The sequence below is a fragment of the Mycteria americana genome, chromosome 1 (genome assembly GCF_035582795.1).
Source record: "Mycteria americana isolate JAX WOST 10 ecotype Jacksonville Zoo and Gardens chromosome 1, USCA_MyAme_1.0, whole genome shotgun sequence".
In the NCBI taxonomy this organism is placed as follows: Eukaryota; Metazoa; Chordata; class Aves; order Ciconiiformes; family Ciconiidae; genus Mycteria; species Mycteria americana.
In genome coordinates, this window is record NC_134365.1 from 68015661 (window position 1) to 68028420 (window position 12760).

Consider the following 12760-nt stretch of genomic DNA (forward strand, 5'->3'; position numbering starts at 1 on the left):
CAAATCTCTCTAATTGCTTTTTCAGGAACAGCCTGTTTGACCTGATACTTTCAAGGAAGAAAATTTCAACTTGACACAAGCTCCTGGAAGGGAGAACTTTCAGCCTGAATGAATAAAGCTTGTCAAAAGAACAAGCAGCTGAAAATAGGGGTTTGTAGTTGAATGTGTGGAGCAGCCAAGGCTGCTATCAGTGCTGCTTATAATGCAGTTATTTGAAATACCTCTATACCAGCCCTGAACTGGGCTAGGACAGGGAATAACAAGCCTAATGGTGGATTTCAATGCCTCGGGTGTGTGTGATGCGGAGGAAATAAAATGGCTGAAATCAGTGGAAGCTTTAAATTGCAGGCATGGTGCTTCAGTTTCCTGAGATCTGGCAGAAGGTGGCCATGCTTTGATGAGGTCTTATGTTTCCTTTTAGCCCTGGTCTACCTTGTCTCCTCATCGTGTCGGTGGAATGTCTGGTATGAAGGGAAGCCCTTTTTCATCTTCTTGGTCACATCTTTGATCTGTTAAGTGCATTTTGCTACTTCCCTTTTTTCTCTTTCTATCCCTGATCCCTTACTGTGCCTCTCTCTCTTCCTTTCCCTGTTCTTCCCAGTTTTCTTCCTCCACTTTCATCCCACACAGAATGAGGTATGTATTGCCTAAAAGAATAAGGAAAAGCCATGAGTGGGGTCACCTTCTCTGCTGTATATGCCAATGCAGTTATGCCCTGCTCTGCTTTTCCCAAAAGTCCAAGAAACAGCAAGAACCTCAAATTTGTGGTCAGATCTGAAAATGTACATGAAGAATACCTGCCATTATCAGTGCAAATGAGTTAAAACAGCTGTGACTTTCATAAAATCTCTCTATGGCCCCCTAAAGAGTCCATAAAACTGCTTCTGTTTGTGTGTGTTTATGCATCTGGGTCTGCGTGGGTAGTGGTGGCTGGGGTTTAGGTCTCTCCAGGGAGATAAGAAGCAAGGATGCCACACATATGCTGCGGGGAATGTCAAGACTACTCATAAAGAGGGAAGAAGGAGGGCTTGTCTTTCTCTTTCCCTTGCAAAACCTGTAGCTATGACTTATATTTTATTTCCCTGCATTGACAGGTATTTTAAGGAAGTTAAAAATCCAGACATGTCTGGAATGTATTGGTTTTTCTTTTTTTATTCCTTTTTTTTTACTCCACGATGGATTTTTCACTCCTGTTTTCTCCCTGGGATATCACGTACACTTGGTCCTTGATGGTTGTCCTCAAGGAGGAATATAGGCTGAGCTAGGCTGAAACAATACTTCTCCAATATAAGATGTAGCTGGCTGGACAGATTATAAGGAAGTCATCTTGAAGTAGAAAAAGTAAGGATGGTCTCTAGAGACAAAATATGGCTCCTGTAAAAATTCTGTGTTCTCAGCAGGGGAGCCTGTCAAACTGGTTTGGAGTTAGATGTGCATCTACCAATGACGTAAAGTTTTGACATGCACTTAAAATAGCCCCTTCTAAGTTCAAAAATGTCTTGATTAGAGGTGTCTTACTGTTATCAATAATTAAGAATAAGTTAACAGCCTTGCTTTTATACTCATCCTTCTAATGCCTTGCTTTTATAGTCATCCTTCTAATGCCTTCCTCCAGTATTAGGGTTTTGAAAGTTTTAGTTCAAAACGCTGGCGGTTGCTGGAAGTTGGATTTGTTTCCCGAGAAGAATATAAATGGGAGCAATGATCTTCTCACAGTGGAGGGACCTGGCCAAAACAAGCTCTCAAAATACCAAAGCTTGTTCTACTGCATACTTATCTTGGTCTTTTAGATGTCCCTGATGGGGAGCATCCATCGTACATCTTAACAGTTTGTCCACTTCCCTTGAGAAAGCCTTCAAAGAGAACACAAGAGCAAGTTCATGTTTTATACCAAAGCTGAGTCAGCTGCAGCGTGGGATGAATGTGTTGCCGATAGCTTTGTGATAGCTAAGGTTTGCGACAGCTCACGCAGCTGTGGCAATGAACGGCAGCTGAGGAGCTGCCCCGCTCCTTTTTGTGAACTCTAGATGCCTCCAACAGTACAGGCAAATTAAAAAAGCTGCCTGCTTCTTAGAGAAGTTTGTTTTGATTAACACAGAGTCCATCTGGTACCAGCAAAGTTTACATTCCTGTAAACTGCATGGTATTGAGTTTTACTAGGCCACCTACCCTGCTGTCTTCAATTATAAAACCTCCGAGTGCCCTGATGATGTAATTTGATTTCAGGATGAGCCGTGCTTTTCAGGAAGCCGGAGCTGCCAAATATCTGTCTTGGCCTCCGCTCGAACTGTGCGAGAGAAGCCTCTGCATTATGAAGCATTTCTTGGATTTATTGTTTATTGTGATTCTGGTTGCTTCAGGGAGTATTCCTGAAAGGCTTTTAAAACATAGCAAGTAGGCAATTACATGCTGGTTTGCTTTGTGGGAAAGCTGGCATGAAGCAGAGGTGGAACCTTTGCCCAAAAGGGCTCTTTTCACATTTGTTTAGCAAACCTGGCAATCTGGATTTCCTACTCTAATTTTATCATTTCATTATGAAAATCTGGGAGACCCACACCTTGGAATGTTCGCCTGCTCTGGATGTAGCATGTTGCTGGGCGGAGCTACCATCAATACGGTTTTCCTACATATGTCCCACGCTTGCTCTCGTGGGAATAAACGTGTGTGTGTTTTGGCATGGGGAGCCACATTACGCTGGTCGGGGTGGAGCAGGTGATAGGGAGTGGTCCCCATGAACAGTGGGGTGTTTGGCAGCCTGGTGTGGTTGGCAAACGCATGGAAATCTGTAAATGACTTTATACAAGGCAGCTGTTTAAAATGGGTATAAAACGGTTAAACTGTTGTAATAGTGATTTCTTTGATTGTCCTAGCTAAAGCCAAAGCTCTTTATTTTGTCTGATCTTAAGGCTGTCTGAGCGAAGTTCAACATAACTTCAGATGTTTTTGCAAGCTGTAATTTTACATGTAAAATGTGATTGCATTTTATATGCTGTGTGTCACTGACACTTAGCAAACTTCTTCATCCAGGTCCCATTTGCAGTTCATTTGATTTTAATACATAAATTGTGTATTGTTCTTCGCCTGCACCAGACATGAGATGTTTTACTAGTTACCTTTCCTGAAACAAGTAGTAGCCTCAATAAGGTACTCTGGAAAACCACATGGTTCTTGTAAAGCTTTGATGCATTGAGCATAACCCATACATTTATGCCACTCCTACGGGTTGATCTGATGGGCAGACAGCTGGATTACCGAGCAATGAACCATGTTATCTTTCGTGGTTTGCAGATACACTTCAGGACAGCAGCTTTCTCAAAATGGAAAAGCTTTGCTTCTTAATTGAACTGTTGCGGGAAGAAACACTTCTTAACCGAAGCTTCAAAGTAGCAAAAGCATTTGGAGGAAGGATCAGAAATTTCAGGGTTCTCTGAACTCTCTTGCTTCACCCATTCCCAGTAACCCATTGCTTTCGTTCTGGTTCATTCTTGGCTGCCCATCTGCTCTTCAGCACAGAGTGGTGATTTGCAATTGGTGTCAATTGCAGGGGTTTCTTTTTTTCCTGGAGATCTTACTGCTCCACAACATAAACTGTGAGGGGCCTTTCAGGATTTTCTGAAATGCTTTCAAAAGGCCTGCTCTGCAGTGGTCAGAGCTACCCTGCAATTCGGTGGAGCACTTCAAATTAACTTTGATTTGCAGATCAGCTCATGCCTGGAAACTATGTTTGGTAACTTGTATGGTGTTACGCTTGCCGCAAGGAAGGTGCGAGTTGTGGGCAGCATTTTAGTTACTCATAGGCAGACAAAAAAAGTAAAAATCAAGATGTTTAAAGAGTAAGCGTTCCTGCACTGTACTGCCAAGGATGAAAGAGCGGCTACTGCCTTGCATTTACATTCATTTTCTGGTTTTAATTTTCTCCTCAGCCCAGGCTTTAGAGGAAACAGAGAGATGGTAATGATGAGGGTTCCCCTATGGTGGTCTCCAGGCATAGATCAGTGTTTGCAAGGCCCTGAAACACAGACACGCTTTCCTGAGCCTCATCAGCCTAAAATGCAGTTTACCCTTCTCGCTGAAGGGCTGCCTTCGCAAACAGTGTGTTGTGCCTAGCAGTTGTTCCAGCTGGAACATCTTTGATGCAAACTTGATCTGTTAAAAGCCAGATGCCCACCGAGCATGGCAAAGCAGTGGGGTCTGCATGTCCCCACCTCCCACAGGTGCTGCCCCCCAGCTTGTAGCTTGCCTGACCACGGGTGGCTGTTCTGGAGGGTGGCAAACAAGGTGGCCCAGAGATGACGGCTGCCTCGCGAGTTTTAGGTCACTGGTGCCAGGTGATGCAGTTTCTCGAGGATGAAGTTTGCAGACTTCTTGACACCGATAAAAGTGCTCCTCTGTCTCTAACTGAAGTCTTGGAGAAAAAGGTGAACTGTTCTGGCTGATCTTTTCCCAGAATAATTCCACCTAAAGCAAATATTTGTAATGGAATACTTCTGCCCAAAGTGTTGCAGTTAGTTAAAACTACAAGCGAGTGAAAACAGGTTCTTGAAAAGAGTCAGGCAGCGTGATTAATAGAGGGCTCTCCTCCCTCCACCCATAAAAACATAAACAAAATGCAACCCAACACTTCTGTTCCCTCTGCAAATCGCGAGGGGGTTGAGTTTCATAAAAGGTTCCAGTAGGGAACAAAAGACTGGGGTTTGATCCAAATGCTATTAAAGTCACCGAGAGTCTTTCCCTTTGGCTCCGGTGGGCTTTGGAGCAGGGCCATGGTGAACACTTACTTGAAGGCCAACCTGACCTTTCATGGAGAGGGAAAGCTGAAGGCTTAGTTTCATCTCGCTTGTACTTGCTGCAGCCTGATTAAAATCAGTGGGAGCTTAAAAAACTTTGCACTTTGCGGAGCTCAGCCCTTGAAGACTAGTCTGACATTTAAGTCAGATTCGGTGCTTAAATGTCAACATTTGTAAATAAGTAGACACTAAAGACTGAAAGTCATCTGGCTCGCTTTACAACGTATGGTTTGGTTCCTAAGTTTTAGGCACGACACTTAGGGAAAGTTTTCTGAAGAGCAGTTATTTTGTAGAGAGCACCCAGAGGTACTTCTTTCTTCTTCTTAAATGCTGCCTCTGTTTCTTGCTGGCTTTGCCCCTGGTGCTTTTGTCTGCAGTGTAATCTTTTCTCCATCTTGCCATGGTGACCAGGCTTGCAAACTTCCTACTATAGAAAATTTGAACAAAAAGCCAGATATTAAAGACTCTCGGCGGCATTAGGAAGTGCTGCAATCTTGCTTTTTCAAAGACTTGAAGGGTGGAAGCAATCAGATGATAGACTGTCTTGAGAAATTTGGAGAGGAAATAAGATGTGTTTTATATGCTAGATGTTCACGGGAGAAACATATGATGCTCTCATGCTTGGAAAGATAACTTGCGTGCAGGTGTGATTCATGCTGCAATTTTTGTAAATCATTTAAATAGAGTATCCCGATACTGATTGTATGTTACACAGAGGAACCTGCAAATGTTTTCCTTCTGAATTTGTTTTGTTTACTTGATATTTATAACTTCGTAAAATTACTTGTCATTTTTTCAATAGTTTTCTAGCTCCTATATGCTTAAAATATTCCTGTTGTCTCTTCTATATTTCTTTTTGTTTCTCATTGCTTTATTACAATGACGAAGCCTCTGTAAGGTTCAATAGAAATGGAATTATCATTGAATTAATGTCATAGGTATGGCACCGTTTGTTATATTAAGAAAGCTCCTTAGAATTTTGCAAGTGCTTCTACTCTGTATTAAAATAAATGTGTAGTTTTGGCTCGAGATGCACTTTAATTTTACTCATTGAGAAACAGGAAGGTTTTTATGAACGCTCCTACAATAAGCCACCTGTGTGTTTGTCTGTGTGCAGTTAATTATCATAACACCTTGTCAGCAAACTTGTAATGAAACTTAAGCATGCAGAATACACTTAAAAAAAAAAACTTAAAATAAGTTCAGTTCTGCTAGGCAGTTATTCCCATCTCTAGAGACTGAGCAGAGAGCTGGGAACAAGGAGTTTTTGCATTTTAATCATGGCCTAAAATTGAATTGCTCTGTTTGGGTGACCTTTTAAAAATGTGTCTTGCTGTAGTCTTCTGGGAGTCTGAAGACAGCAATCTTAGTGAGACACACATGCGGGTTTTCTGAGGATTAAGGAGTTAATTGATGATTTAAGAAAACCAAACCAAAACCAGATTTTGATGGGGAAACTGCAATGTATTATAGTGTGTATTATTTGAAGTGGTCTCAATATTTTACTTAAGTCATGTGGAAAAAGCTTTGAAGAGTAGGAGTGATGTCATTACTACTGCACGCGAGTTTAGGGTGGTTAGAACAATGTACAGCGCTTTTTCCAGTTTGAAAAACGAGTAATTGTTTCAAAGTATTTCAACAAATATTTGTTTCCTCATATTTCAGCTACCTGACTGCAAATAACAACCAGAATTTCTTGTATACTGCAAGGCCTTTTTTGAAGAGGGCTGCTTTGGTGATAAGCTACGTAAGTACGAATGGGCTTGGCCATGTATTTCTGTGTATTTGATGAGAAGGAACATTGCATGGTGGTATCCCAAAAGACTCAGAAAGCTTAGATGGTAGATCTTAATACAGAGTTAGTCTTGGAAAACAGTCTAGAAAACTTCAGCTGGGCACAGAGAAGAGTATTGCTGTGTTTTCAGTTCAAATTTTCTTTTAATTTATAGTGGTTGCCCTTACAACCATGTAATCATCTGCAAGTATTTCCTGCCCTAAATACAGGGGGACTCTCTGGTGCTGGGCTGACTTTTCAGTGGCGTGCTGTTAGTTGCAGTGCAGGGCTCAGTAAGCGTTACAAGAAAAGCTCCTCCTGCAAATACCTGCTGCTTGCTGTGCTCCAAGCAGGACTTGACACGTTGCAGGGGAGGAAAGCAAGCACCTCCGCGGGGGTGCGCTGGGTGTGCAACTCCCTGTGCTGCTCCAGGAGCCGGATCTCCTTGCTTGTCCCTTGACAAGTGGTTCCCAGAAAGGTGGAGGAGTGCCAGCCCGCAGAAATGCTTCCAGGGATTAGGATTACACAGCATGAGAAACACCGACGGAGCTTGTCCTTACACCTATGCCAGCATGAGTGAACAATAATAGCTTTTAAGACGTCAGCCATGTTTTTCCCCTCTGTATTTAAGTAGAGGTCAATAGCGAAACTCTGCAGTCTGAGCCGCAGCAGGGTGACTGATTTGTCCTTCAAAATGCTGCCTTTGTCGTGGGTAGCTGAGATACGCCAGTTGCTGTCAGTAATGCACACATGGAAGGGGGGGGACGCAGCAACGTAGCGTGCTGCCTGTGCTGAGGGTTGGCACGTTTGTCACCCTGCATAGGGTGGCATAATTGAATTTTGCCTAAACCGCTGAGCTGACTCACTTGTAGGCACAGAGCACAGCATGGAGAGCTATCACAACGAAATATTTGCTGGAGGCCTTAGTTCTTCTTAGTAGCGCATTGCTAACTGAGATGTTCTTCTTTGAAGGTGATTCTCGTGTTGTATTTCCGCCTCTGGATAATGGGAGGATCCATGCCGATGTTTTCGGAGCAGGACAATCCAGCTTCATTCTCGCCGTATTTACTGACGAGGTACAATGCCACTAATCAAACAAAGGTTTTCAGAAGTGTAGTCTTCACATTATTTTTTCCCTGCACTAAAATGTTTTGCAGATGGCAAATGAGAAGACTTGTTTTGTTGTCTTAACTCAATTACTGCTCCTTATTGCTCTGTCTAGAATAGAAAGCAATCAGCATTATTTGAACACCAAAGCACGCTCTGGGTCCTGTAGAGTTATATTACAGATGCTTTCTTATTGAAAAATGTGGGCTTATTTTTATGCAAAGCCCAAAGAATTATTGCCTAAGCACAGGACTGGAAAGCCCAGTGACTGAAGCCTAATCCTAAGCCTTAAAATTGGCTCCTCCTGAGGTATGGGGTGCAAGCATTCAGAGTTTTGGCTTCAGCTGAAGTTTGTCTAAAAAGGGGATGACTGTGCCTGTTGGTGGAGTATCGGTGGCTGATCAGTGAAGGTGGAAGGCAGGACCCCGGTGGCACAGAGTACTGCACAGCTCTGGAGAAGCATAGGATGCACTGCCATGGATTAATTAAAAACAACGAACCTCAAATTTGTGTTGACAGATTTTTGTTATTTTATAACTTTTTTTTTTTTAAAGATACATAAATGCTTAAATTTGGTAAAAATGTTTGTTTTTTTTTTTTTTTTTTTTCCTTGCCTGGGACCCGGTGTGTAGTTAGGTGGGCTGATACCACATCCCTCCGGCTCTGCTGGGCCAGACCAGAAAGGCAGTGGCAGCTGTGACTTAGCTCTTCCCTCCAGACCTAGCCAGACCAGTGCTCTGAGAAGGTGGTAGGAAGTTGGTGACCTCTTAAGACAGAGCCATGTGCATAACTGTTTGCTCTGGTTAGCCACTGAACTGCGGAAAGACGCTTTGGAGGCTTCTGGAGGAATTTCCTCATGTCTCAAATGAAAATGGGAACAGTCCTCCTCTGTGTCACTTTGTGGCCTTGCTGGCTCCTTATTCCAACAGTGGAATTGCAGCTGAGACACAGGTTAAGATCAAGCAATCCGTATTCGACATCTGCTGCAGAATTGAACTGGATCTCATTTGGGAGACCTTTATGATAATGTGACAACAGCTCCTATTACCATCAAGGCTAAAAGTGCTTCCAGGAAGCACGTTGTCTGATTTGGAAAGCTCTGATCTGTTCGCAGCATTTCTGGCAGAGTCATTAATACCAGACTCTGTGCGGCACAGCGTGAAGGATTTGCTGCTGTCTCTTTTTGATATGTTTACGCTGAGATGGGGGTCATCAAGTCATAAATGATCATGGCCTCATTCCAGTTACGTATTCTGTGCTGCAAATGTCTTTCGTGTGTTTGTCTCTCTACATCTTGTAATGACAGGGGAAGGTTTTTTAAACCCAAAAGCTAAGTAATTCTTGGGGTATGAAACAGTGACTATTTTTACCACTGGCTCTGTAGATTTTCTTAACAGCTGTATGAAAGACAAGTGAGAGTGCTGCTGGCTGAGGTCCTCCCTGGCCCCAGCAGCAGCCCTGGCTTCACCTGCAGTCCAGCAACACCTACCTGCTCCAAACCTAATTAAGGAAACCCTTGCCAGTAAAATACAGTATTATTGTCCTGGAAGGATTCTAAAACCCTGTAGTTATCCCAGCTCTTTCACTTCTGCTGAGCTTGATCTTAATCCTCACTTTAGCCAATTTACCCAGAAGCCTGTATTTTCTGGGTAAATGGGTTTTTTGGATGGAAAACCCATCCTTTCGGCAAGCCCGGATGCCAGCCGTTACGTGGCTTTCTAATATGCAGAGTTAAATTTAGCTGGTCAGTTCCTTCCCTGCTGATCTAGCACCAGCCTCCCATGGCTGATGCTCAGGCACAGGCCCTGACAACAGAAGCTGAAAAGTAGGTTTGTTGCTGAATCCTGGTCAGGGTCCAGTCAGGAGACGGGACTGGAGAGAAGGCTGCAATGTTGGCCCAAAGTCCATCCAGGAGGGAGGGCGAGAGGCAGGAGTAAGGAGCACTGAGAATATGTGTCCGCGGGGGTCCATCTAGGAGACAAGCTACCTACAGTACAAGTCCAAGGTCCATCCAGGAGACAGGGCTGAGCTGAAATGGGGCTCCTAGAGCAATGAGCATCAGGTGTGGGCCCAGGTGAGGCTCATCAGGGCCCTGACAGCATGTTGCTGCAGTTCGGTACCTGCTGCTTTCCCTGCCGTGGATCTTGTTGCTGACCTGTGATAGTCCCTGTCCTCACTCTCTGGGCACTGTATGATCTAGAAAGAAGCTGGGTCCTGAGCTTCTGTTGACCTTAACCCTAGTCTCCTGGCATGAGCCTTCATCTTAGATGTGAGGTACCTGCAGAATATGTCAATAAATTCGTCTCTGCAATTCTTGTTTCTCTGCACTCAAACCTTAAGCTGACCAGCACCTTGAACTTGCAACCAAACAACCTGAAAGAGGCTAAAACCCAGCTATCCTGATCCCATGCACTGCCCTAAGCCTTCAGGATCCACCTGCCAGCACGTTAGGCTTGCTCAGCAACACCTTCTTTCCTGAACCCAGACCCTAACCCTTCACTTCAAAATAGTCAGTGACCCACCAACTGCTTCAGAGCTAGCTACAGGCCCAGCTGCACTGCTGGCAGTAGTCTTCATGTTAGACCTGCGGGGTCCACCTACAAGCAAGAAATCTGAGAGGAGAGCTGTTTTTTTATTGTTGTATCTTGCCAGTATCGCGGAGCTGTGGGAAGACTAATTAGTCAATGTGGATGATACCTTAGGGTAAGTGTCTGGACAGCTGGGGTGGCAAGTTTGTGCTGAATGGGTGAGTGGTCAATCCTGCAAGGTAGACAGAGACCCGGTGACTGTCTCTGAACTGACAGCCCATGATGCACCCACTGACCACAGCCCTTATCTTGGCAACAAACCTTTTCCTTCCTCACCTCCTCTTTCAGACTCAAACTGTAACTCTCACCTGAGACTTTACCTTACCATGGTCAGAGCTGAAGAACTGACATTGCTGCAGAACTAACATTGTGCCAGTCATCATGAGTGCAGGACTGGCATGTCAGATGGAGCCAGCAAGGTTGAGTGGCGTTGGCCTGGTTTCCAGGAAGATCTGTGTGTCTGGACAGCAGGAAGGCTAGGCTGAGGTGCAGGGCTGGTGTTCAGCTTGGGCGCAAGGAAGAGGGAGGCTGAAGAGAGAAGATTGTTTTTAAAGCCTGGTATTTCCACAGGGTGGAAATAAGAAGTGGTGTTAGCTGAGTAAATTGCTTGAGGGTGGATCTGGAGGTGATACAACTTGCTGGCCCTGGTGTTAGGGGTGACATTAGGTTAGGGTCTAGGACATCAAGGCTCAAGGATATTCAACATCCAAGTAGGTGCTGGTGTGTGTGGTTGCTTGCCCAACTGGTGGATTTCCAGTCACATGGGAGAGTTTGTGCTTATGGCCCAGCCTCAGAGAAGCTGCTAAGCAGTGTGTGTTCCTCAGCTGTGGACACCTGCAGCAGCAGCATATGAAGAGTTGGTGTGAGAAGCTTTTAACAAGGTTTTGAAGGCAGTAATTAGGTCACAGCGCTAAATGTAAAGTCAGGATGTTACTTGCAAATTTGAGTTGAGTTGGGAGGAAGGGAGTGGAAGAGCTAAGTTGGGTGTCCAGGCTGGAAGGGAGAAGCCTCATGAAACTAAAAGAATGGGTGGTGGTCTTGAGGTGGTTACTAACACCCTAACTATGGCTGAAGCAAGGGTTAGTGCTCAGGCAGCAGGCAAGTTGTTTTGTAACTCTCTGAAGATCATATAGGGCACAAATGGGAGTTTCTGTTCGCAAGCAGTTGTCTTTATTTGCACAGAGCTGGAAATGTGGTTACTGTGCATGTCTCGCCAGGGTAAATGTTATGGTTTTCAACAGAGTTGAAAGTTATTGTAAGACTTGGCCAACTCTGTGGGGCTAGGAGGAAGGCTGATGACAATGAGTGGAATAAAAAAGAAAAACAGTAGTTTGGAAATGTGTGGCAGTCTTTGTGAAATGCGTAAACTTAGATGTGGAGTTGGGGTCTTGGCTGACATACGATGAACCCAAAGGAGTGTTGTTAACTCTCGCAAGGTTTCTGTGTCAGCTGGTGAGCTGTACAGGTGCGGTTTGTCCTGAGGCTGGCAAGGGTTATTGGAGTGTGGCTAAGATTAGGGGTAGGTGTAAGTTGTGGATTTGAAAAAGTATTGAGTAATGAGGTCAGCTTTTGTCAGCCCTTATGATGCTTGTAGTGTAAATTAGATGACTGAGGGTGTGAGAGAGGTCTATGCATCCATGATTGTGAGGAGGAGGGGAGCATATAGAAATTAAGGTGTATCAAATGAATCTAAGAGGAGACAGGTTCAAAGCAAGCCAAGGAGGTGGCTTGCAACAGGTAGTTGAGCTGAGGAGCTCCTTCCTGCAGGATGCTGTGGGTGTGCTGAAAGATTATGCAGGCTCAAAGAGAGATTTCCCAAGAAATCCAGGCTATTAAATATGCAGAAACCACATCCAGCTCGGGGACATCATGCTAGCTGGAAACTGGGAAAAATTATCATGTTCTTATATGCTTTGCTTGGCATTAATTTTTGGTCACTGTTGGAGAGAGGATCCTGGTCTGGACAGACCTTTGGTGTGGCCCAGTTTGTCCTTAGAACATGATTATATGTTCTGTGTAACCTGTCTCCAATCTTGGACAACACAAATGTATAAAATAAAGTAGACAGATAATGATTTATTTAACCATTGGAAGATGAAATATGCTGAAATAGTGACAGTTTTTCAGTATTTAAAAAAAAAAAATCTGTTCGGTATGTTCACTAAATTACTGTCCTTAAAATTACAAGTGAATGGGGATACAAATAAAAGCTTTGGAAGTCAGAATATAAATGCTTCAGTCCCTGCAAGAGATTTTTCTAATATTCCCAAATACCTTAAAACTTACAGTGTCATAAATGAAAGCCGCATTTCCATGTCCTTCAGTGTGTTGCTTGGCAAGGGTGATCTGAGAAGATGAAATCTGTCCATCATTCCCTTTCTCAGAGGAGGCAGAAATGAAGGTGGTGGGAATCCTGCTATTCGTAGGCCTTGCCATTAGAGCCTGTCCGTACAGGCTGGTTGTACGCTGCAGAAGGGATGTACCTTCTCCGGTGACCTGCCTTA

General features: G+C 44.1%; 1 protein-coding gene across 1 annotated transcript in view; it reads left to right on the forward strand.

Annotated features, from left to right (window-relative positions):
* Nucleotides 1-12760, forward strand: part of TMTC1 (transmembrane O-mannosyltransferase targeting cadherins 1) — a 147356-nt gene that overhangs the window by 50116 nt on the left and 84480 nt on the right. Inside the window, exons 6-7 of the mRNA XM_075504034.1 lie at nucleotides 6453-6534; nucleotides 7534-7637. Coding sequence (XP_075360149.1) covers nucleotides 6453-6534; nucleotides 7534-7637 — 186 coding nt within the window. The remainder of the gene's footprint in view (nucleotides 1-6452; nucleotides 6535-7533; nucleotides 7638-12760) is intronic.